Source organism: Cervus canadensis, chromosome 8 (genome assembly GCF_019320065.1).
Source record: "Cervus canadensis isolate Bull #8, Minnesota chromosome 8, ASM1932006v1, whole genome shotgun sequence".
NCBI classification, from domain to species: domain Eukaryota; kingdom Metazoa; phylum Chordata; class Mammalia; order Artiodactyla; family Cervidae; genus Cervus; species Cervus canadensis.
Window position 1 is genome coordinate 39,094,516 of NC_057393.1, and position 26,033 is coordinate 39,120,548.

A 26,033-nucleotide genomic window follows, 5' to 3' on the forward strand; every position below is an offset into this window, starting at 1 on the left:
AGAAATGTGCCCCTGCATATTCTGTTTTTTTAAATGGAGTATAATTGATTTACAATTTGTGTTAATTTCAGGTATATAGCAAATTGATTCAATTATATATATGTATAGTTCCATGTAAATAGCTATATTCTTTTTCAGATTCTTTTCCATTATAGTTTGTTACAAGGTATTGAATTATAGTTCCCTGAGCTGCACAGTAAATTCTTGTTGTTTATCTATTTTACATGGTAGTGTGTGTCTGTTAATCCCATATTCCCAATTTATCCCACCCTCCTGCCCCTTTGGTACCGTAAGTTTGTTTTCTATGTCTGTTAGTGTTTTGGTTTTGTAAATAAGTTCATTTGTACTATTTCGTAGGTTCCACATATAAGTGATACCATATAATCAATCATGCCTGCGTAATGTAAATGTTCATAAAAATCCCTGCACGATGGGGTTCAGAGAGGTTTCAGCTTAGGCAATATGGGAAGATGGTATACCAGGAGAGAGTGTGCAGTCTCCATGCCACTCTCCCCTACACATCGTCCTGTGCGTCTTTTCCATTTGGCTTTTCCTGAGCTGCATCCTTTAGAACAACCTGGCAGTAATAAGTAAAACACTTCCCTGGGTTCTGTGAGTGGTTCTAGTGAATTATCAAAACTGAGGAAGGGTTTATGGGAACTCCTGAATAGGTAGCTAAGTCAGACAGAAGTAAAAATAACTTGGGGACCGACTACTTGTAAGTGGTGACTAAAGAGAGGATAATCTAATTGGATTGCACCCTAGACTTGTGGGGACTGATGCTGACTCTAGGTAGTTAGCATTAGAACAGAGTAGAATTGTTGGACAACCAGTTGGTATTCAGAGAATCTGAGAGATGTAGAGTTGCTGTCAGATTTGATTGATCTGATGGGGGAAAAGACCTATAATAACTGCAGGAATGTTGTAACCAAAAAAGGAAACAAATATGGCAGGGAGATGCCAGTTTGAAGGAAATGAAACCGAAACTTTAAACTGTCTGAGAGGGAAGTTGTGAGTTGCAGCTTTTTCATGCTACCTCTCTGTGGGGTCAGCGTGGCTTATTGGAACTACACTGGAACTTAGAATATGCAGCATTGTGGAATGAGGACCGGACCTAGAGCTAGGTGGCCTGTGGAAATAGGCTATGTGGTGATCCACTTGCTCTCATCCTCTGGGCCTCAGTTTCTTATCACTATAACAAAAGAGGTTATTAGGGGAAATTTCATGATCCTTTAGAGCTTACAATTCCTGAAAATATAACCTGGAACCGTATTTGTAGCCCTGATTCTGAAAAGCCTTGCTTTGGAAACTTCATTTTCTTTGGCCTTTTTTGCCCCCATCAAGAGAATGGAAAATACCTCTGTCCTCTTCCTAAAGCACAGAAGAGACAGTGGATACAGCAGTGCCTATGTTCTTCTACAAATATGAACCTGCCTTCATGTGCTTTTTTCTTATTTCCTAGTGTTTCTTACTCAAGAAGAGCTAAAATTTCCTTGTTCATCAGAAAAGTTTCAGTTGCCTAATGACCCACTGATTCTCATCTCTGCTTGAGAAAACGGGCTAAGCCTCAGCCCTTTAACCTGTTGGCTTAACCTGTTGGATAACATACAAGAGTTCCTGCCAGACTCATGAGCCTCTTCTTTTATTAAAGATCACACATATGATTCTAAACTCTTTGTCTTCAGTGTCAACTTAAAAGATAATCACAACCTAAAAGTTGAGAGTCATGTTTCATTTGGTAGGAATTTTAGGATGTCAAGACTGGGAGACAGCATCTCAAGTAACCCTGAGAGAACTGCTCCAAGGAAGTGGGGGTGGGGATTCAGGTTATATAGAAGTTTGCAACAAAGGGGCAAGTAATCTGAACATCAAAAGATTATTGTTAAGGAAAATCAGATAGATCAGGCTCCCAGGTGACTCAGTTGGTAAAGAGTCTCCCTGCAGTGTGCAAGACCCAGGTTTGATCCCTGGCTGGGAAAGATCCCCTGCAGAAGGAAATGGCAACCCACTCCAGTATTTTTGCCTGGAGAATTCCATGGACAGAGGAGCCTGGTGGGTTACAGTTCATGGGGTCACAAAGAATCAGACACAACTGAGTGACTAACACTTTCACTTTCAGATAGCTCAAGTTAAGGAATTTACTGCTTTTCTATGTATGGGAAGATGCAGGAGTCTGGGCTCACTGAAATTACTCCTTTCATATGCATCTAAGCTATCTGGGGCCAGTTTCTTGTGTTTTTTTTTTTTTTTTTTACAGCTTGAGTTCCTCAGTGCTCACCATAGGGAGTGGCTGCAGCCTGATGGCTGCCATATTGGGCACGTATTGTTCTCCTTCCTGATTGTGCCTAGGGCTCAGAAATTTACATTTTGAGGGCAGGTATCACTGATGACTGTGACATACTTGTTTACTGATATGGCAGGAAATACTCCATTTCTCATCAAAAACTTAAACATAATTAAAGCACCCATTCTATGCTTTGAATAAAAAAATGCCATTTTTATCAAATCAATTAATAATTTCATTTTTGATCATATATGTTTTCTCTGCATTTAAACAATGTGTATATAATCTGTAGTTACTGAATACCTTGACTTTTGGAGAATGATTACAGAAAAATTTCCCAGATCCCCAAATACCATTCTGTCACAAAATTTATAATGCATGTCAGTGGCCCTCAACCTTTTGGTACCAGAGACCAGTGGAAGAAAAGTTTTCCATGGATGGAGGGGGCAGGATGGTTCAGGCGGTAAAGCAAACGATGGTTAGCTGCTCACCTTCTGCTGTGGGGCCCAATTCCTAATGTATGTGATGAAAAGGAGAGAGACTTGTTTATGCTGGGGCTTGAGTTGGGAACTAGGCTTATGTTAGTGATGGTATCTCAGTTGTTGTCTGTCCAACTACTCCACATTCATGTAGATTTCTAATAAGCTCTGAGTAGGTCTTGATCATCTGGCTGCCCCTTCCCTGGGGAATTTGAAACTAAGATCTAAGTACTTCAGCTCAAGTGTCTCCTTGAAGATATACCTCTGTGCAGAAAAGAATTAACAGATTTGAGACTGTTTTTAGAGAAGCCTACTTGATAGTTGGTTTCTGGGAACACTATTTTCTGATAAAAACAGCTTCACTGTGCCTAAAATGTACAAACACTGTGGTTTATGGCAACTTTGTACTATCCTCCCGAGAGTCTGGAATTTGGGTACATACTGGATAGATGGTGCCTATGTGGCCAACCTCCTTGAGAAGCCTTGGGTGCTATGTCTCTAGTGAGCTTTTCTGGTAGACGAGAACTTTACATGTGTTGTCATAATTTGATGTGGCAGGAATTAAGCACATCTTGTGTGACTCCACTGGGACAAGATTCTTGGAAAATCATACTTGGTTTTCTTCACGTGCCTTTCTCTTGCTGATTTTGCTTTGTATCCTTTTGTTGTTGAAGAGGGTCAGAGTATCCTACCCCAAAATATGTCATTCAAGCATAAAGATTATTTGGAGCTGAAATCAGTTAAGAAGCAGCAGACACAAGAAAAGATCTTTGCCTTCCTATTTCTTATACCAAGAAGAACGTTGCAACCTTATTACCAGAGATTAGATGGCACTCAGAGAGTCTATGCAGACAAACCCTGCTAAAGTAACCCTTATTTTCTTCCACTGTGTGTGTGCTCAGTCATCCATTTGTGGTCAACTCTTGGTGACCCTACAGACTGTAGCCCGCCAGGCTTCTTTGTCTGGGATTTCGCAGGCAAGAATACTAGAGCAGGTTGCTGTTTCCTACTTCAGGGCTTCTTCCCAATCTAGGGATTGAACCCCCATCTCTGGTGTCTCCTCCATTAGCATGTGGATTCTCTACCACTGCACCACCTGGGAAGTCCTACCTTCCATTAGTTTTCCCTATGTTTACCTTCCCACAGTTGACTGCCCCTAAGAACATAAAACTCTTTTCCTTTGTCTCATTATTTTTCTGCAAATTTATTGATCTTCTATTACAGTGTTATTGAAGGGTACCAAAATGTGCCACCCTAAAATATGCTTCTTTGGCATATGGATTATTTTTGAGCTAAAGACAATTGAGAGTCAGTAGGCATAGGAAAAGCTCTTTACCTCCCTCTAATTGCCTAAAATTGCAGCTGACCTCCTGTCTGTTGGTAAGAGATAACAGTTGCCTGTGGAATTTGAAAATGATAAATCCAGCCCCGACAGAGTTGGCTTGTGGATTCTCTGGCTTCTTTAGGCCCAGCTGGCTAGAGTGAGGGGAAAAACATGCTGGCAGGCCGATTCATTAGGCTTTAATTCCCTCCTGCAAGAGGGAGGCGGGAGGGAGGATCAGGATGGGGAACACATGTAAATCCATGGCTGATTCATGTCAATGTATGGCAAAAACTACTACAATATTGTAAAGTAATTAGCCTCCAACTAAAAAAATAAATGGAAAAAAAATAAATAAAAAAAAGCATGTTATATTACCTATTGGATGATAGCTAATAGCTATTTTCTACATGGTTAAAAATAATCTGCTGCATTTCACAGACCTTTTTAAAATAAAAGAACTTTATCTACATCTTCAAGAACTACCTCAGACTACAAATTCATACTATTTATGTACATGTTATGTAATTTCTGTTTGGATACAGCCAAGATTCTGGGACCTTTGTGTAACAATTTGCTTTGGGCTTTTATTAGACATCAAAGTTTTCATGTTTACCAGTTTTTATCCTTAATAAAGCAAGCTCTAATAAGCAAATAATAATAATAATAATAATTCCCTCCTGCAAGTGGAAGCAAAAAGTGCTGAAACATTCCTAAAGTTGAGTTTGGGTGGACCAAAAGTAGTAAAAGTCTGTATTGCTATTTAGGAGGAAGAAAAGGTTAAATCAGTTCCCAGGGAAAAATAAAAAGAAAAAAAAACACAAAAAACAGATGTAGTCATTTCTTGAGCCTGGCTGCTAAGTAATGCTGTGGTAAGTTCCTCCATAACACGCCCCCTCACCAACTTCCCCACTCTGAGTTCCAGCCCAGATCTCCCTAGTCTGGAGTATGGTGCTTATGTTTAGCATGGAGTCAACACCCTTCACCTAGGGAGGAAAGATTTTTTTCTTCTCCATCTAGGGTCAAACCTACAAAAAGCAGGTGTCTCCCCAACATCCAGGTCTGTGAGGTGTTTTTCTAGTTCATCCTCTGCGTGGACCCAGGCTTCACGTAGGCTCTATGATACAACCTCCCGTGTGTGGGTCCCGGGCTTGGTCATTTCCTTGACAATGATCTATTCAAACTAATGGTCTGAACCACAGGAAGAGATGTATATCAGCAGAGCTAGTGAGTTCTTACTCACGTGTATTCTCTTTCTTGTTATTTCTGGACTTCCTGGAATTCTCTAGTCTCTTCCCAGAGCAGCTAGGCATTTATAAAGATACGTTTTGCATACTACCCAGATGTTTTTATTGTATTATATAGGCTTTATTCTTTGTATATCTGGTCTACCTTAATGCTTGTAAAGAAACCATTTAATCTTTATGAAACACTGGAAGGGATAATTATTTCCAGGCTTTATTTCGGGATATTTTAGAATCACAGAAGTCAGAATACTTTTTCCCAACACTGCAGATTGGAGATGAGACTCGAATAGGTCTAGAGCCAACACCAGGGCACTTTCCAAAATCTTAATGAAATTCATTAAGTGATACTTGGACTAGCCCTACACCTAATATTGCACCATAGAGCAACTGGGAGGAACCAGGGGTCAGGCCCTGCTCTCCAATCTGACCCCTTTGTTAATGGCAAGTTCCCTACCTATTCCCTGACTGATCTCATCTCTCTTCATTGCACTGTTGGAGCTTATTATCATGGTCCTTAACTTCACACCTTTCATTTCTTCTCCTGTGTCTTTTGATGATTTTTTCAGGTCAGTACACTTTCCAGGGCAAAATATTTTCTGCTGCTCACCTGCCCTTAAGCCAATCACAGGGAAGCAAAGTATATCAGTGCTTTTTCTTATGATAAGATTGTAAAGGCATCATCCAGTGGTTGAATTCCTGACTGCTCCTGGATGTTAGGAATTAGCTCCAGCTAATAGCTGGTTTCAGTGCCCTCCCCACCCCTGTGAAAGGTTGTGGCTGAGAGCCGTGAATGACCCCAGGATTCGTGGCCTCCGGAGTAGAGGAATTTGATCTGGGGCCAGAGACGAGCCTTGATCACTCAGAGCTTTTGTGTAGCAGAGTTTTATTAAAGTATAAAAAGAGATAGAGCTTCTGACATAGACATCAGAAGGGAACAGAAAGAATGCCCCCTTGATAGTTTTTAGCAAGGTGTTTTATACCTGTTAGCAAGCTGCTAATCAGATAAAAGAAACACCTCAAGACTGAGAGAGTTGCACCAGGCCCCTCTCCCACAACATGCATTTTTAGATAGAATGGCACAAGGGGAGTCATCTCAGGCCATAACACAATTGACATGAATCTTGAAGAAAGGCAGATTTCCAAGCAAATGCAGTTTCATTAACATAGTTGAAGAAAAACATTTCCATGAGTAAGATGTACTGGTTTGTTGAGCCATTATCAGTTCAAGGTTTGAGAAGATGGGATACTGGGTCCAGAATATATACAGAATACAGGAGTCATTAGAAAAGCAACTTTGCTTGCTTTTACCCAGGAATTGTATTTCTGACATACTGTTTTCTTTTGGACAACTGTCAGGACCAGGTTAGTCAATGATTGACAGCCAGGAACAATTTTAGGGACCCAGGTGCTGATGCTGTAAAAACTCTGAAACTGAATCAAGTAAAGAGATCCTCAAGGTCAGGGAGTAGATCTGACTGTCACTTCACTGGCAGATGGCTACCTTCGAGTCCCTTTTCTTGACTTCTTAGATGTTTGATTTGGAATGACAAGAAAAGGAGTGGTGGTAGGCAGCCATGCCTGCTGTTAATCTAGAAATATACTTCAGTTGAACTGTCCCTTTTCCGTAAAATGTCATGAATATCCTCTTTTGCAGAGAGGAAGGTGTTTGGAATTGGTGCAGTTTCATTCAGTAGGCCAGGGAAGAGAGGAAGAAAACATCAAGACATCCTTCATCGGTCAAGCTGGAGCTTGACACCAGAGACCATTCTCTAACCCCAGTGATCTCTCTTGTCTCTATAGAAACACATTCTAAAGTCAAATTCATGGAGACCTGGGAGTCTTGAAGTCTGCGTGTTAAGCATTTATATATGGTAATGGCTATTACTGTGGTGATATTGAGGATATCAGTTCTCTAACGTTTAGAGAAAAATACATCTTTTAAAAAATTAATAGTAGTGTGAACTCTCAAGCCTTTTTTATCACATCTTCAGAAAAGAAGGCAATTTGCAAGGCCATCACCCGTCGTTCCTCCTTTATTTAATCATTTTTTGCCAGTTCTGTTCCTGTGTGGCCTCAGTTAGGTTACTAAACCTTTTTGAGCCTCATAACTCCCCTACCAGTTTCAGGTGCTGGCAATGAATTTAGAGGGCTTCCCTGAGGGCTCAGTGGTAAAGAACCCTCCTGCCAGTGTAGTAGATGCAGGTTCAATCCCTGGGCCAGGAAGATCCCCTGGAGAAGAAAATGACAACCCACTCCAGTATTCTTACCTGGGAAATCCCATGGACAGAGGAGCCTGGCCGGCTACAGTCTACAGGGTTGCAAAGAGTCAGACATAACTGAACCAACTGAGCATACACACACGTTCCTTCGTTCATCAAAAATTTTTAAGAGCCTAATTCATTCCAGGCCCATTATTTTGGGGGATGCACACACAGTTGTGAGCAAAGGAGATGGAGTCCCTGCCTCCTTGATCTGACACACTTAAGGGGAGAGGTCCGTGCTTGCCTTTGTGGAGATTTACCCCACTCCTCCAACTGTCTTTCTGTGGACAATCTTAGAAGCTCCCGGGACATGCTATGTGATAGCAAGTCAAACCTGCCGTACAAATATTTGTGACAGTCAGGGTGGAGGTAAAATGAAATTGATCTGGAAGTCCCCGCTGGGTACTAATTGGGTAACACTGAGTATGGCCCCAGGTAGTAAGAAGGAGCAGATGACAATGAACACCAGCGGTTCATGTGACTCCTTCTGTGTCTCTAGAGGCAAAAATCTGTGAGATCAGAGTCACACACCAGGAAACGTGGGTTGAGGATGTGTTCTTGGACAAAGGTAGATTGTCGCTGTGCAGGCATCTTTTCAATAACGTTATCCAGGCGAAAAATAAATCACAGCCCGGTTTGTAGGTCAGGACCAGTCAGCTGCGTTTTCTGGGAAGCCTCAGCACAATCTGGAGGGTGAATGAGACTCCCTCCGAGTGCAGAGGGACGGCGCTGGGCAGTGTTCATGATCCTTCTGTGAGTCAGCTACCTATATAGTCTGAGGATGGGACTAGGTACCCCTGTTGGAATAGCTGTGCAGAAAGCCTCCAATTTCCCCTGAGTATCCAAACTCTTTGTGTCCTTGAGTATATATGTTGGCATGTGAAGTGAGTGAAAGTCGCTCAGTCGTGTCCGACTCTTTGCGACCCCATGAACTATACAGTTTGTGGAATTCTCCAGGCCAGAATACTGGAGTGGATAGCTGTTCCCTTCTCCAGGGGATCTTCCCAACCCAGGGATCAAACCTAGGTCTCCTGCACTGCAGGAGGACTCTTTACCAGCTGAGTTATCAGGGAAGTCCCTATGTGTTGGCATAAAGATAGGTAATTCCTCACCTACCCCAGAGCTCTAGCTATCTTTGAGGGCAAGAAATAGCCAGTCCCTGCCTTCATCCCCAATCACTCTTCTGCTTCAATCAGGCTTTCAGTGTTAGTCTCCATGGTCATATGCCTCATAGGGGCCCAGTGTCCCTCTGGAACTGGTCACACGAGGCAGTGCTGCTCCAGGTCAGGGCTGGCCTGGAGAACTCTTGACTCCAGGACACCTAATGGCTCCCCCGCCTTGGTGGGGCCAGCAGATAACTCAGGGGTGGGGGGCACCCTCACCCAAGTCTGCTGTTCCTACAGCCAGATTCCTCTGCTGCATGACAAAGATTCAGCTTTCTGGCTTTCTACTCACAGTCCAAGTGGGAATGCCAGTTCTTCTGTCTTCTCTGGGATCTGGTATATTAATTTAGTAATTTCCCTCTGCACACAATCAGAGGATATCACTGGAAAAGTATATAAGCACCAGCCTTTTAGTGGGTTGAGTGGAGGTTGATAGGACTCTTGGTCCATCACTTGGTTGCACAAAGCAAACAGCACTTGTGGATTTCCCAGCTGAGAGGAGAATACTTGAATGGTTTTATTCACCCTGGAGGTTAAAGATCTTTGGCCAGCCTAGTCTTGGTACCCTTCACACTCTGGTGCACCTTGGTCTACAGTGGTAGATGCTCACTGGGCACTGGACTCAGCTGAGGCCCCTGGGCTGGAATGAGAGTCCCAGTTCCCAGAGCCCACAGATGGACTGGCTACAGGGTGACGGTATTAGTGCCAAAGAGAAGCTAAAATGGGTGTGTTGAGAATAGCCTAGGATGGCTGTGGCAATTACTTACCATCCATTGCAAGAGAAAGTTTGAGAACTGATGTCACTCTTAGTCACACACACCCACAAACCATACAATTAAATCTATCCCAAGTTGAAATTTTAAAATTGATTATAGTGTTACTATCAAGCATATTGGTTTCTTAGATGGCTCAGTGGTAAAGAATCCACCTGCAATGCAGGAGACACGGGTTCTATCCCTGGATTGGAAAGATTCCCCTGGAGGAGGAAATGGCAACCCACTCCAGTATTCTTGCCTGGGAAATTCCATGAACAGAGGAGCCTCGTGGGGCTGCAGTCTGTGGGCTCACAAAAGGGTTGGATATAGTGACTAAACAACAACAGCAAATCAACAATATATATTTATTGTAGTATCACTAACAAAAATAATATATAGCTGAAGCCAAAAGCAAGACATAAAGAACATTCCAGGGTTGGTCAGAAGCTAGTCTTCCAGGGGGCCCAGAAGCCTGGATAATAATGGGATGAAGAGCATGAGATTATGTTGATCGTCACCAGTTATGACCCTGGCAAGAAGGGCAGACACAGGGCTGTCTGGAGAACGGAATGCCTCATGCAGGCCTGAAGCACTGTTTCTGCTGGCAGTTTAAGAACTGCAGACCAGAGAACTGTGTGTAGCTAGTATGGACAGGGAAGACAGTCGTGAGCAAGCCACTCTCTAGAAACATGCCTTAAAGCGATAAGCAGGACCATCTTGCTCAGTAAGCTCAGATTGGGGATCTACTTTCCCACCCTCCTCCCTACAATGTTAGTCTTCCCGCTCCCTGACTCTCTCTTCCTTTTCTTCCTCTCTGTCTCAGCTCAGGGGTCGGGAAGCTCTCTGAGTATAGAGCTGTCTGCATCCTGCTCCATTTCCTCACTGCCTTCTTCATGCTCAGTTGCTGGCAGGAAAATGCTACCTGTGCCCGAAGGGCTGTTCCTTAGGAGGTGGCCCAGTGCCTTCTCATAGCATTCAGCCGCCTGCAGCAGCTCTCCATTCATCTTGTGAATTAAGCCTTGGAGAGACCAGGAATGTGCTACATTCTGTGGTAGCTGGTTTTTAGCTACATTCTGTAGCTGGAATTTCATCTTTTCTTTCTCAGTTGATTTTGTGCTTATGGATAAACCGTCTAAAGAACATTGGACTGCAGTGTCTTCAGATATCTCACGATCCTCCTGAGGACTGCAGTCGTGCTGATGGAGCTCTTCTTCCTTGGTGCTTGGGAGCTCCTTACTGAAAGCTGTCTGATAACGTTCTTCATTTTCCAGGAACTCATCAGAATATGCGTGCAGAGGATTTAGTCCCTTCTCAATCGCTTTATTCATATAGTTTCTAGCATGTTCCCTTAGTTCTTCAATCTTCTCTCCATTTCTACTAGCTTCAGATTCTCCTGTATGTTGAATTTGTTTGACTTTTTCCATATAGCAGCATGCAATCTGGTGATAGAGGTAGGCATTGTTTGGTGTGGATTCCAGTGCCATTAGCAACAGTTCAATTGCTTTGTCTAGGTCACCTTTTCCTTGGTAAAATTTGGCTGCATTGCGAAGGACATCTGTTTGACAAGGAGCTTTTTCCAGAGCCTCTACAACCAGCTGTTCCCCTTCAGCTTGTTCATTCATCTTCTGCAGCGTCAGGGCCAGGAGAACTTTGATGTACTGATTGTCAGGACTCAGCTCAACGGCCTGCTTCAGAATGTCCACAGAGGACTTCTGCTCTGGCCTGTCATCCAGGTAGTACATTGCGATGGCCAGTCCAGAGGAGAATTCCGGGTTGTTGGGTTTCTCTTCCAGAGCCTTCTGAAAATACACCTTTGCCCTTTCATTTTTTTTCCCACCACACTTTACCAGTGTCCACCCTTCCTCACAGTCCAGCTCAGGACATTCAATACTGTAAGGATTTGAGAACTTCTGGCAGACTTGTTTCACCTTGTCAACATAAAGCTGAGCTTCTGCGAATCTTCCCAGGTGATAGTAGACCCAGGCGTAGTTTCCCCAGGTGACCAGGCTTCTGACCTCTGCCTGGTCAGCGTGCTCTCGCTGGATGCACTCTTCGGCTTGTTGTAAGCATTCCAGGGCTGCTTCGTTTTGACCCTTTAAGTGTTTTATGTAGGCCAACAAGTTGTACTTTGTAGCTTTGAACTCAGAATTTAAAAATTCAATCTGGTTACACACTCTGTCTTCGAGGTCATGAGAGACAGTTTCTTCCTTAAACAAGTTCCACGTGAAATGGCATTTCAGCTGTGGAAGGATTTGCTCCAGAGAATTCTTGTTGTCCTCACTGTGGAGAAAGTAAACATAGTCACTGTGACGTGCACCTGCCAACTATGGTACCCTGAGATGCAAGTACAGGTTATTTTGTGTGTCTACCTGACTGCACCCTGGGATGTCCAGCCTACCAAGTTAAACATTAGTTCTGGTCATGTCTGCCAGGATGTTCCCAGAAGAGAAGAGCATTTGAATCAGTTGGCTGAGTAAAGCAGATTTCCCTCCCCAGTGTGGCTGGACATCGTCCAGTCTGTTGGAGGCCTGAGTAGAACAAAAAGGCCCAGGAAGGGTCACTTTGCTATCTCTGCCTGTCTGCGTGAGCTGGGACTTTGGTCTTCTCCTCCCTTCTGACTGTGACTTACACCGTCAGCCCTCCAGTTTTCAGGTCTTTGGGCTCAAGACTGGATTTATGCCACTGGCTTCCCTGGGTCTGCAGCTCACAGACAGGGGATCATAGACTGTCTCAGCCTTCATAATCACTTGAGTCAGTTCCTTAGAGTACATCTCTCTCTCTGTTGCCCTCATGTTGTCTCTATCATTATGTGTGTGTGTGTGTGTGTGTGTGTGTGTACGTATGTTAACCATCCTTAGCTGAGAATCTTTATTTGAACAAATAAGTAGAGTATAAGAAATTTGTCCTGAAAAGTTTTTTTTTAAGTTGGTAAAAGAAATATGTTTAAAAATTATTGGGGTTCCCTGGTGGCTCAGTATATTGGCTCTTAATGCAGGAGACACGGATTCTATCCTTCATCCGGGAAGATCCTACATGCTGTGGAGCACCTAAGTCCCTGAACCACAACTATTGAGCCTGTGCTCTAGACCCTAGGAGCCACAACTGCTAAAGCCCACATGTCCTAGAGCCCATGCTCCTCAACAAGAGCAGCCAACGCTCTAAGAAAGTAGCCCCCCTCACAGCAACTAGAGAAAAGCCTCCACGGCCATGAAGATTCAGCACAGCCATAAATAAATAAAATTTTTACAAAATTATTGTAGCAGTCATACAAAAACAGGTTAAAATTCTCAATGAGGGTAAACCAAAATGTGTCCAATTATACAAAACTTCTTCCCTTACAAGGAACAGGGATAAAGCTGAAGATCCATTTTGGTTTCACTGCTGAAAAACATACAGAATAACAAAGAAAAACCAGTTTTGAGCTCAAAATTCACTAAAGTCTTCTTTTTCTTTAGCTTTTACATCCTTAACGTAGGATGGATTCCTGGGACGGAGAATTCTCGGTTGCCCACCTACCAGCTTTGCCTTGCACTGTGGTCATCAGCTTTCCTCATAGCTCAAGTGGGAAGGTACCAGGAATGGGCTTACACATTTGATCTCAGCTGGCTTTCCTATGTTATTCTGTATGTTTTTCAGCAGTGAAACCAGAATGGACCTTTAGGTTTATCCCTGGTTGAATGGATTCCCACCACTGCAGTGCTCAAAATACTTTACTTCTTGGCCAGCAAACACACGGGGAGAGCCTGGAACAACAGCATTTGGCAAATGCCTTTTGCCTGTGTCCGGCCTTCGTGAGTTGGGGCTGACATCAACCTGCAGTATCTGTGTGTGTAGCTCTCACTGATACATACCTTTAAGTTTTCCAAGACAGAGGAGACGGTACTTTGTCTTGCTTCCTAGATTTACCTTTCTACATCTATGGTCTATGTAGGAAACCCACAAAGCCCATCCCTTCTATCGTGTGAGCAGCTGTGCAGGAAGTAGGTTAATTAAGGTGGATAAGAGGAGAGCACCACAGCTGGAGGAACTGAGGCCTCTCTTGCCTGTTTCAGTTATGAAGTCAGGTTTATTTAGCCATCCAGTGACCCTTCACAAGGCTACCTCTTTGTGTCACTTTGTTAGTGTTTAGGGATGCTGAGAAAAATAAAGGTAATCTCTGACCCTCAGAGCTCACAGTCTGGTTAGGAACCATGTAAAGAAAGAAACAAAAGCCCAGGGATGTTTGCCACTGTGTTACGTGGTTTTGTTCTTTTCCACACCTCCCTACAGTGACACAAAGACCCATGAAGGCCTGGTTTCAGTTTGATTGAAGCAGTCACTCTAAATAGGCCAGATCCCCAGAAAGAATAAATTTGTTTTGAAAAATGACAAACAAAATGGACACATTTGTGTTTTATAGTTGGAAGATACCAAGGGAAATCACTTGCCTTAATTAGTTAAATAAATTACCTAAGTTCTTCAATTTGGCTTCTCCTGGGGATTCTAGCTGTCGTGTATGAAGGACAGTAGGTCAAAACTCAGGTTAGCAGTATTGATCAAGTGTAGCAATATTAGAAAATAAATAGTAGATATAAGTTATAAAGATAATCACTGAACAAATCTGTCTATAGCTGTTATGCAATTAACGCATTATAAAGGCATTTCATTGTTTCAACACGTTAACTTTGCTGACTGCCCAATTAGGAAGTTTAGAGGGAAAAAAACCATGAGTTTCAGATCAATAAAATGTGTCTGCAGATTTGTAGGTATTATCTAAGTGCCTGAGAACAACAGTTGAATACTCTAAGGATTAATAGAGAATATACATCCAACTTCTCAGTGAGTCTGCAGAAAGACAGGTGACCTTGGATGTTTTCATTTCAGCAGAACCAGAAATCACCTTGCCAGTCTGATAACACCTTTTCCCCCCCAAGGGTAGTAGTGGGGGTGCATCATAGGGGCAGACAGCAGGCTTTGATGAACCAGAGGGATCTTTGCAAATCAAGTTTAAAAGCACTGATTGATAAAGATTCTTCTTCCAAGATGAAACATATTCCAATCTTGTCCATAAACTTCAGAAGATCTCAATTGCTCAAGAAAGTAGGGCAAGCAGAAAAGCCCACTCAATATTCCTAAACCTGTGAGAGAGCCTGGAGTGTGGAACTCCTGGGGATATTCCATCCGTACCACGAGTTCACCAGTGCTAAAGCTGGCCATGTTAAGAAATGTGTGGTAATGCTGAACAGTTTATTCAAGGGGGTGGCCAGCTCTGTATGTGGCTTCATGATTACAAAACCTAGTGAATGTTGGAAATCAGGTCTGTTGATTTTTCCCTAAGCCTTCCGCCCCGGGTTGCCAGTTTGCTTAGATATTTGATACCTGATCTCCCCTGGAAGTATGATTTAGAGCAAAGTATATTGGGTTGGGAGTCTTGAGATCTGGATAAGAAGAAAACATGAAACCCAGAGCCAGTGTCCCGGGGGTTAGCATTAAAATACTGTTGCCTTAGTGGGTGAATCATTTGTGAATCTAGTGATTAAAAGGAAAAAGTTTTAAAAATAACTATAACTACAGTAATTTGTTAATGTACACACTAGGTAAAAATATACAAATTGTGCCAACAAAAATATAAACTATGGGAGGAGGAGAGAGTTACAAAGGTAGAGTTTTAGTATGTGTTTGAACTTGTTATCAGCTTAAAATATACTATTATAAGATGTTTTGTAAAAAGCCTCACGGTAACCACAAAGCAAAAATTTATGATAAATATACAAAAGAAATAGGGGGAAATAAAGAGAGGTTGGTGAAAGAATACAAACTTTCAGTTATAAGATGAATATGGTTGGAGGAGCTAATGTGAAACATGGTGAGTACACTTGATAACACTGTTGTATAGTTGAAATCTGCTAAGAGAGTAGAATTTAAATGGTCTCACCCCCCCAAAAAAAAATATTAGGTGATGGATATGTTAATTAACTAGATGGGGGAATCCTTTCACAATGTATATGTATATCAAATCACTAGAGTGTGCACTTTCAATATCTTACAGTTTTATATATCAATTATAAGCATTTTAAAAAAGAATTATCTTAGACATTCTGGTCACTTCTATATAGTTTAGGTACATGAAATACTCAGTTCCCCCCAAAACCTTTTGTTTTTTTATTACATATTAACTGTATGTTAGTTGATATGTTTACATGTGTCATACGTAATTGATGTTTATGAAAATGTTAACGTATTTGAGTAGATCAAAATAAAACATTTGAAGATAATTCTGATTTAATTTTAAAAAGTACCGTTGTCTTTTCAAAAACCAATACTCCACTTGCCAAAGTATCCTCAGTTACTCCTTTAGCTCATGTGTTTTTGCAAGTTGCTTTAAATAATTTCTCTCTCTCTCTATACACACACACACACACACACACATACATATACACATATATATGTATATAGTTGTTGTTTTTTAGTCGCTAAGTTGTGTCTCTGAGACACTTACTCCCTGTCTAGAAGGTCAGTAAGAAGACCGTTCAGAGAGACATATTCCCCAGTCCCGAAAGGGCAGATTTCAAGGCAAAAACAGTCTCGTCATGAAGTTTTACAGCACTGAACTAATCCTTAGCACATTTCCTGTGAAGGAAATGCTTTAAAAATTACCAGGATAGCCACAACAAAACACACAAACCTCTGATTTAGTCCTTTCAAATATAGAAACAAAAGAAGGAACTGGGCCCGCCTAGCAACGTTCCTCCAGGCCCCAGCTCCCCATGGACCAGATTTTGCTGCTGAAGGGATCTGGGCACGCCCTCCTAGGCTGTCTTAACACCCCCATTCCTCCCAGCCACCAGCTGCTAGCTCTGCTGGGAGGAAGCTCTTAGCTCTTGACTCTGTACAGGAAGAGCCACAGAGATAAAAGTGCATGAGTAGGCAAGAGATTTACGATCTAGTGAGTGTAATGCCTGTGTGATCTATTAGCAAACACTGGATTAGCATACTTCAGGACATCGCACTCAAGATTTGGACGAGTTTCTCAACTTCCTATCAGAGAAGCAGAGAATATTTACCTCATGATGGCTGTTTCCCTGCAATTCTGAAAAGCTGGGGTTCAGGCAGATTTTTATTTTCTGCTTGTGGATCACAAGCAAATGCAGAGGAGGTTCCCACTCAGGATGCTAGCTGCTAGGTCTGTGCTTGTATAAAACAGAAAAGGAAAACAAAACTGAGGCAGTGCTAGTGAGATTCCTGCTGAGGAGAAACTGAAACTGAATATGCAGAGCTGAACTCAGTTCCCTGCTGGGAGTGCCCTTCTACACAGCTTCTGTAACTGCTTGTGAGTTTGAAAGAAGGCATTGTGGATGCTGTGCATATTACAGGCTCTCTTTCCCAGAGACTCAGATGCAGCCTGGGGGTGGACCTGGGCTCAGCACTCTGCATTTTAACAGGCATCCTGGAAATTCTGTTGCAGGAGTCCCTGTATCACATTTTGAGGAGCATAGTCCTGGAGCTCCTTTATTTTGTTTTGATTTGGGGTTTTTGGCTGTGTGGCCTGTGGGATCTTAGTTCCCTGGGGATCAAACCCATGCTCCCTGCAGTGGAAGCGTGGAGTCTTACCCACTGGACCGCCAGGGAAGTCCCTGGAGGTATTTTGAAGTTTCCCATTTAATTATGAGAGATCATGTAATGTATTAAACAGCGAGTCAGACAATCTGGAAGAGAGGAAAATAACCCCAGAAAGCCTGGATTTCAGTCTTCTCTTTGACCAGCCTCTGGGAAAGTTCTTGAATCACATCACTTAGCCTCATTTCCTCAGCTCCCATCCCTTCTCAGCTACCAGCTGCTGGCTCTGCTGGGAGGACGTCCTCAGCACCTGACTCTGTAGATCAGAAAGAGCCACAGAAATGAAAATGCATGAACTGGTAAGATGGATTTATTATCAAATTAAGAAATGCATATTTAATCTATTAGCAAACACCGAATCAGCATAATTATAATTTATTCCAGGCCATTTTAGAAGATATCTTCTAAATGACCTTTTTTTTCTCTTGCAACCAAATGATAGGAGACCGTGCCCTAGGGAGATCCACTTTTACTTTTATCTAAGGCATGGTTCTGAGCACTCAAAAGAATAGTCCTCCCTCTCCAACTAGTGACCCCAAGGGCCTAGACCTTCCAGTCTCTGCCCTTCCTCTCTTACATAAACATGATGAAGACATTTTGCCCTGTTGACCAGAGTCAGAAGATGCTTAGCACTGGAGTGTGGCTCCTGAATAATGACCATGCTCTGACACCTACTTTTTATGTGACCTTTTGGCCAAGTAATTTGCCCTTTGAGACCCATTTTTCTCATCTACAAAATGAGGCTAGTGAAAAATAATAGGGTTCCCTTCCTGGGGTATTGGTAGGATGATATAAGGCGTGTAGACCTCTTGACAACCACTGATCACATTAAAACTGTTACTGCCATGGTCACTGGCATATCAGTGTTTGTTATCATTTTAAGTGAATTCTGCGTGTGCAAGGGGGCCCACAGTTCCACAGTGGATTGGGCAGACGAAGGCACTCATCAGTCAGGCCACAGGTATGAGGTGTTTCCCCAGGTGGCTTCCCAGTTTGGCAATTTTTATCACAGCCTCTGGGAACAGGGTTTCCCTGGTGGCTCAGTGGTAAAGAACCCACCTGCCAAGCAAGAGACCCAGGTTCCATCCTTGGGTCGGGAAGATCCCCTGGAGAAGAAAATGACAACCCACTCCAGTATTCTTGCCTGGGAAAATTCCACAGACAGAGGAGTTTACAGGCTATAGTCTATAGTCCATGGGTCACAAAAGAGTCAGACATGACAGCAATTAAACGACAACAACTGGGAGCAGGCACGCTGATGTGGGCTTCAGTTCACCATAGTCCAGAGAGCCTCTCTCAGAATTCCTTGGGTCAGTGACTTTGGACACACCCAAGCACAGGTCACTGCCAAATTTCTCAGGCAGACAGGATACCAAGGCACAGGGCAGGGCTAGGTTTTTCTGGTCAACTCACTTATGCAGACACCGTTCACATACTCATAACTGGGAGCCCATCATGTAGGAAAGGTGATCTGGGGCATTTGGCGGTAAATTCCTCTAACCACCCATCCCCAGATATAAGCCTGCAGAGCGTCTGGGAGCCCTTGGGGCTGCTTGTACTCGCTCCCTGAATGGTCACTAGGATGCCCCCTCCCCAGTCAATCGGTTTCTCAATTCCTTCCCATTGGTGCTTGATGGGAAAGTTTTCCCTTTTTTCCGGCTCTATCTGATGGTAGAACTCAGGCAGATCTATGCATATCTTTTAAAATCAAGTTTACCAAGATTATACTTCACATATACTAAAATGTACCCACTTAAAGTGTAGTTTGATGAATTCTGACAAATGAATATACCCATGTAACCACCACCACTACCTTCTTGTAGGCTATTTGTATCATCCCTGCTGTGCCCTGCTAGTCAAGCCCAATCCCACCCTCCACCATCCCCAGGCAATCATTGCTCTGCTTTCATTCATTAGAAATTAGATCAGTACTAGGAAAGAAACTGGGAGACCTGGGTTCAATCCCTGAGTTGGGAAGAGGCCCTGGAGAAGGACATGGCAACCCACTTTAGTATTCTTGCCTGGAGAATCCCCATGGACAGAGGAGCCTGGTGGGCTATGGACATGGACACAACTGAGTGACTAAGCACACACACACAGGAAAGCAATTACGTCCTTATGTTTTGAAGAAAAATTATTTTCTGTTGCTCACAAGCTCTCATTACAGCAATAAAAATAAACTCTAAGCTTCGGGTTTGTTTTCATATAAGAAATGGAAAAAAAAGTCCATCTGTAAGGATTATTTTTCCCACTTCCCATCTTGAAGTGATCAAATTTTCAGGGTAGAATTCCCAATATGACTTGGTTTTGTACTACCAACTTCATCTTTAATAACATCTGCTGAAAAGAAATGCTTCCTTTTAGAATGACAAAAAAGAAAGCCTCTTCGTTCTTTTAAAGAAAACAACAGAAAAGCCCCCGAAAGAGTTAATTTGCTTAGATCTAAATTTGAATCTGCAAACTTAGTGCCTGACTGGATCTAATCACTCCTGCCAAGCCTCCCTCTCATCCAGCTCCCCGCTCCCAGCCCATCCCCGTGAAGCTTAGGGAGTCTGAGTGCACACACCAGAAAAAGTCACGGAAATAAAAGGTGCCCATACTGATACAGGAACTTTAGTCCACAAGCACAGGACAAACTCTGGAACCTGCCTGCACTCGAGAAGCTCGGCTTACAATTTGCATTCAACATCGAGGCTGCCTGCATCTTATCTCACTGACCTCATGATGGCGATCTGCTCTCTGTTGTTCTGAATAGCTGGGGTCCAAGCTGATTTGCTCTTCAGAAGTCTTCTGAGTCTGCCTCAAGTAAAGACTGAAGGAGCTATTAAAAGGGAAGTGGGGTGGGGAGAATGCATCAGCTGATGCTTTCTCTCAGTTTCTGAGTGACTGCCTTTATGAAACAGAAGAAGAAATGGAAAGTGAAGCTGTGTTGAAATCAAGGGGAAGAAAAGGAAACAAAGCTGAAATCTATCAAGACTCAGTAGAAGCAAATCCTTTAAAATCATGACTGAGAACTTTCCTGGCAGTCTGGTGGTTAAGACTCCCCCCTTCCACTTGGGGGAACAGAGCATCGTGGGGGTGGGGTGGTGCAGGTTCCATACCTGGTGGGGGACCTAAGACCTCACAAGCGGTGTGTTGCTGCTGCTGCTGCTGCTAAGTCACTTCAGTCATGTCCGACTCTGTGCGACCCCATAGACGGCAGCCCACCAGGCTCCGCCGTCCCTGGGATTCTCCAGGCAAGAACACTGGAGTGGGTTGCCATTTCCTTCTCCAATGCATGAAAATGAAAAGTGAAAGTAAAGTCGCTCAGTCGTGCCCGACTCTTAGCAACCCCATGGACTGCAGCCTATCAGGCTCCTCCATCCATGGGATTTTCCAGGCAAGAGTACTGGAGTGGGGTGCCATTGCCTTCTCCGCAAGCAGTGTGTAGTGGCAAATAAATAAATAAATAAAGCTCGCGATTTCAGGAATCTAACCCGAATGCTAGGGTGCGTCCCAGGAAACTGCATTATTTAATAGTATGTAGGAGAAGGGAAGGCTTCATTGGTAGCTCAACTGGTACACAATCCTCCAGCAATGCAGGGGACTCCGGCTTCATTCCAGGGTCAGGAAGATCCCCTGGAGAAGGGAATGGCAACCCACTCCAGTATTCTTGCCTGGAGAATTCCATGGACAAAGGAGTCTGGCAGGCTACAGTTCATGGTGTTGCAAAGAGTGGGACAGGACTGAGTGACTAACACTTTCACTTTTTTGGGGGAGATTCTTTTTTTTTAAGTTTTTTATTTTTTTCCATTTATTTTTATTAGTTGGAGGCTAATTACAATATTGTAGTGGTTTTTGCCATACATTGACATGGATCAGCCATGGATTTACATGTGTTCCCCATCCTGAACCCCCCTCCCACCTCCCTCCCCATCCCATACCTTTGGGTCATCCCAGTGTACCAGCCCCGAGCACTTGTCTCATGCATCCAACCTGGACTGGAGATTCTTACATAAGGGTTTCTGGAAGCACATGATGTGAAAGACTGCTCAAGAAATACTGTTGTAAAAAGTAGCTTAGACAAGTCATCTTACTTGTGGGAGCCAATTTGCACCTTGATGTGTGTGGCTCAGGCCCCACTATGGTTAGTCTCTCAGTCATGTTCGGCTCTTTGTCACCCCATGAACCATAGTCCACCAGACTCCTCTGTCCATAAGAATTCTCCAGGCAAGAATACTAGAGTGGGTTGCCATTCCCTTCTCCAGGGGATTTTCCCCACTCTTGGATCGAACCCAGGTCTCTTGCATTGCATGCAAATTCTTTATCATCTGAGCCACCTGGATTTAATTGTGTTATTTACTATCTCTGGAATTATCCGTGAATCAAATCACTGAGCCTGAGTTTTTTTGCCCCCATGCTAAATATAAGAAGCCAAGCCCTGGAATAAACGCTGGGCACTTAGGATCTCTGAAATCCAAAGCAATCATTCAGTTTTCCCAGCTATAAACTGGGAAATAGTAACACATGTAATATTGTTGGGTGAGCTGCCTAGCTGATAAATTTAGGTATTTATGCTTTGCGTTCTGAAGGAGTGATAATACCCTGAGAGATTTTTTTTAAAAATAGAATTTCCTATGATGTAAATATCCATGAAAATAGAGGGAGGATAGTTCTCAAGGCTGATTTGAAGATCAAGGAATGTCAGTTGCCTAGGAGAAAGACTCCGTCTATTCTGAAGCTGCAGAAAGCAAACAAGACTGACACTTGTTTGTTTTTTCCCAACAAAGGGAGCATCATAGAATACTTCAAGTTCAGAGATTGTATTATGTTCAGCGAAAGTAACCTGTACCTGGGAAAGTATGTAATTTTGTTGGTTGTCTTACTTAACAATATGTTACACTGGTAGTGATAAAGTAACATACCTTTATATCTTTTACAGTGTTATCCAGGTAAAAGGGGCTCCTGCATTTGGCCCCACACACCACAGACACATAAAATGTAAATTTTTATTTATTTGCTTTTTTGACTGCCCCACATAACTGGAGTCCTAACCACTGGACCGCCAGGAATTCCCAACAAAATGTACATTTCAAAAATAACACATGGCATCTCTGTTACTGAGAATCTGGTGCTTAATCCTGGCATAGCCAGACATGAAACCCTAAACATCCAGCCCAGGGAAAATGTGTCTCTATCTTTTGCCTTCTTTGCTCAGAGAGAAAGGAAGTTGTGTCATGACTGTTTCTGTGTTATGAGGGTGCTGATTTTAGGGATAGACACTATTTTGAAAGGCAGAAGTGATCAGAAGTGGTTAGATCAGAGAAAAGGCAATTTTATTGAACTGGCCGTAGGCTTCCTCTCATCCCAACTGCAATCTTACAGTATGAAGTTATTTTCCAGAGCAGTTGCACCAGCTGCCCATTTCTTGTTTCTCTTCTTGTTCTTATCCCTGGCTTATAAAGTGCTCATGAATAAGCATGGTATTTGCAACAGCTGCATATAGTAGTTAAATAACATTATGCCTGTTAACAAATTCATAGTGTGCTTAGATTTGTACACCTGTAGATTTAGACTTACACATTGAGTCAGATTTTCTTCTGCTTTTAAACTCTTCCTTTGTGCCAACTTGCTGATGAATGGTTCCTGAGAATGGGTGTTTAAAAATAAAATCAAGTGGGACCAGATTTTCATATCCACACCCTATCTAGAAAATAGAATATAGAATTTCTCCAACATATCTCTTGAGTGCAAAAGTAATGATGGTAGTTAAAATTCAAATAATAAGAAGGGCATGACACAGCGCCAACAAATTTAAAAATAGGTTAAAAATAGAAGGTGTTGAAAGAAAAGCTTGCCTTCCTTATGTACATTTATAACAAGGATGGCTTCCCTAGGGGCTCAGATGGTAAAAGGATCTGCCTGCAATGCAGGAGACTTGAGTTCAATCCTTGGTTTGGGAAAATCCCCTGGAGAAGGGAATGGTTACCTACTCCAGTATTATTGCCTGGAGAATCCCATGGACAGAGGAACCTGGTGGTCTACAGTCCATGGGGTCAGAAAAGAATCGGACACGACTGAGTGACTAACATTAATACTAACTAACAACAAGGATACTCATTCTTTTTTTAAACAGTCACATTGAAATATAATTCACATACCATACAATTCACCCATTTTGGAGAAGACTCTTGAGAGTCCCTTGAACTGCAAGGAGATCCAACCAGTCCATCCTAAAGGAAATCAGTCCTGGATATTCATTGGAAGGACTGATACCGAAGCTGAAACTCCCATACTTTGGCCATCTGATGTGAAGAACTGACTTATTTGAAAAGACCCTCATGCTGGGAAAGACTGAAGGCAGGAGGAGAAGGAGACAACGGAGGATAAGATGGTTGGATGGCATCACTGACTCAATGGACATGAGGTTGAGTAGACTCCGGGAGTTGGCAATGGACAGGGAGGCCTGGTGTTCTGCAGTCTCCTGGGGTTCCAAAGAGTCGGACACGACTGAGAGACTGAACTGAACTGAAACTATACAATTCAGTATTTCACAGAGCTGTACAACCACCACCATAGTCAGTTTTAGAGCATTCTCATTACCCCCAAAGGAGACCTACACTTCCTTGCTATCACCTCCAGTCCTCTTGGGCTTCCCTGATAGCTCAGATGGTAAAGACTCCACCTGCAATGTGGGATACCTGGGTTCGATCCCTGGGTTGGGAAGATCTCCTGGAGGAGGGCATTCTTGATTTCTTGCCTGGAGAATTTCCATGGACAGAGGAGACTGGTAGGCTACAGTGCATGGGGTCCCAAAGAGTCAGACATGACTGAGTGACAAAGCATAACAACCAGTCCTCCTATTCCTCGACAACCACTGATCTACTTTCTATCTCATAAATTTGCCGACTCTGGTCATTTCATATAAATGGAATCATACAATATATGACCTTTTGTGACTGGCTTCTTTCATGTTCAAATTTCATCTATGTTGTAGCATGTACAGTACTTTATTTTTTATTGATGAATAATATTTCACTGTAAAGATATACTTTACTTAATACATCAGTTCATCAGTTGATGGATCCATCAGGTGAATAACACTGATATAAACATTCATGTTCAGGTTTATGTATGAATGTATGTTTTCATTTTTTTATATACCTAGGAATAAAATGGCTAGGTCAGGTGGTGACTCTATGTTTAACCAACTGAGGGACTACTAAGCGGTTTTTCCAAAGGCACTGCACCATTTTTACAGTAAAGGTTTTAGTCAGTCCCCCTCTCTGTTGCCTCCTAAGAAGGTGTAGACTACCAGTCATGAGGCAGCTGTGCTGTAAATCATAAGGAAAATTTGCAATTAGACAAATCGAGTTACCTCCTTTCCCAAAAGAGATGATGGGAGAAGTGGTGGAGGAAGGGAGAAAACAGGAGCATATGGTCTCTAGTTGGAACCCACATTTTTCAGGTTGGCATCCCAGGTTGACTGTGCGTATAGTAGGGATCCTGACACAGTCCTGTTTGTGTTTATCTTCAGGATTCTCACACTCTGACGCTTGCAGTTGCACTGGACACACATTGTGCAGGTCAGAGGACGTGATGGGGAAAGAAAGAGGAAAGCTCTGTGAAAACGGGGGGCTGGGGACAGAGGCTGATAGATCTTTTGCTGAGAAGTAATTGGCATTACTAAGAACCCAGACCAGGATAAGAGACATTCTCCTCACTCCTTGGTATTGGAGGGGAGGGAGATACACCGAGAGATGTGGTCAAGAGCCAGGAAATTAAAGTAATTCCAATTAATGTGTTTCTGTTTCTTATTCCTGGATAGTGAGATTTCAGGAAACATGAATTATATACGTAATTTTCTTGATTGTTTTCCAATCATTTCTGTCAGCTTTAAGTCCTCAAATAAATATTAAGTGTAACATGACATATGTCTCTTCTCTACCCTTTCTTCCTTTTTTCTTTTGGGGTTTCTGTTCTAGCAAAGGTTTTGGTGGCATGACTTGCAAGGACGAGGTTACAGATACCCGGTGTGCCTTCTTTAGTACTCTACAGGTGCCAGGGTTCCTCTCTCAGGGTCAATGTGCCTGCCCTCTTACCTTCCACTAAGTACACTCCCAATTTTTCTCCCCAGGCATCAGATCTGATAATAAGTTACTCAGGCCAAGTACGCTAAAACCTTCTTTTGAAATGGATGCTTGTCCAGTCAGTAGAATGGAATGAGTTTACCTTTGCAGCTGATGTGAATTGTATTTTCCATCAGAAGCCTCTTGACAAAGAAAGACTTCACAGCTTCATGTTTCTTTCTATTCTTTACTTAACAGGAAAAATTTTCCCACATGTGTTTAGATTGCCTCCAGGATGGGGCCTAAAACAGAACTGTAGATACTTCCTCATTTCTCCTAATGAACATCAGAAAAGGAGAGAGAACATGGATGGAAGCACAAGATGTAACAAGATCTGCTTCTGTGGAGGGCAGGGGTAGGGTGTTTATGTACACAGAGGTACCTGGTGGTGGTATCAGGATGTAAGATAAAGCCCTGGACTCTGAAAGCTGTAGAAAAAAATGTTTATTCTGTTCAGTGAAAAGGTTGTTGAAAGGTTGCTGCTGGGAGCTGTGCATTACTCTGGGATTTGTGACCTCCAGAGGATTTCAATCTGGGTTCAGAGATGTGGCTTGCTACTTTGTGTAGCAAAGTTTTATTAAAATATAATAGAGCTAGGGAAAGCTTCTGACATAGACATCAGAGGGGGAAAGAAAGCGTGCCCCTTTGCTAGTTTTTAGCAAGGTGTTTTATGTCTGTTGCTGCTAAGTCACTTCAGTCGTGTCCGACTCTATGCAACCCCATGGACTGCAGCCCAGCAGGCTCCTCCATCCATGGGATTTTCCAGGCAAGAGCACTGGAGTGCAGTGCCATCGCCTTCTCCGTTTATGTCTGTTAGGG

At 42.9% G+C, this 26,033-nt stretch overlaps 1 protein-coding gene across 1 annotated transcript; it reads right to left on the minus strand.

Annotated features, from left to right (window-relative positions):
* Nucleotides 1-9,861: 9,861 nt before the first annotated feature.
* IFIT3 (interferon induced protein with tetratricopeptide repeats 3) lies at nucleotides 9,862-19,984 on the minus strand. The gene is made up of 3 exons (XM_043476966.1): nucleotides 19,825-19,984; nucleotides 16,554-16,674; nucleotides 9,862-11,790 (listed from the first exon to the last, which is right to left on the minus strand). Exons 2-3 carry the CDS (start codon nucleotides 16,556-16,558, stop codon nucleotides 10,335-10,337), a joined length of 1,461 nt encoding a protein of 486 aa, XP_043332901.1. The 5' UTR covers nucleotides 16,559-16,674; nucleotides 19,825-19,984; the 3' UTR covers nucleotides 9,862-10,334.
* Nucleotides 19,985-26,033: the final 6,049 nt, after the last annotated feature.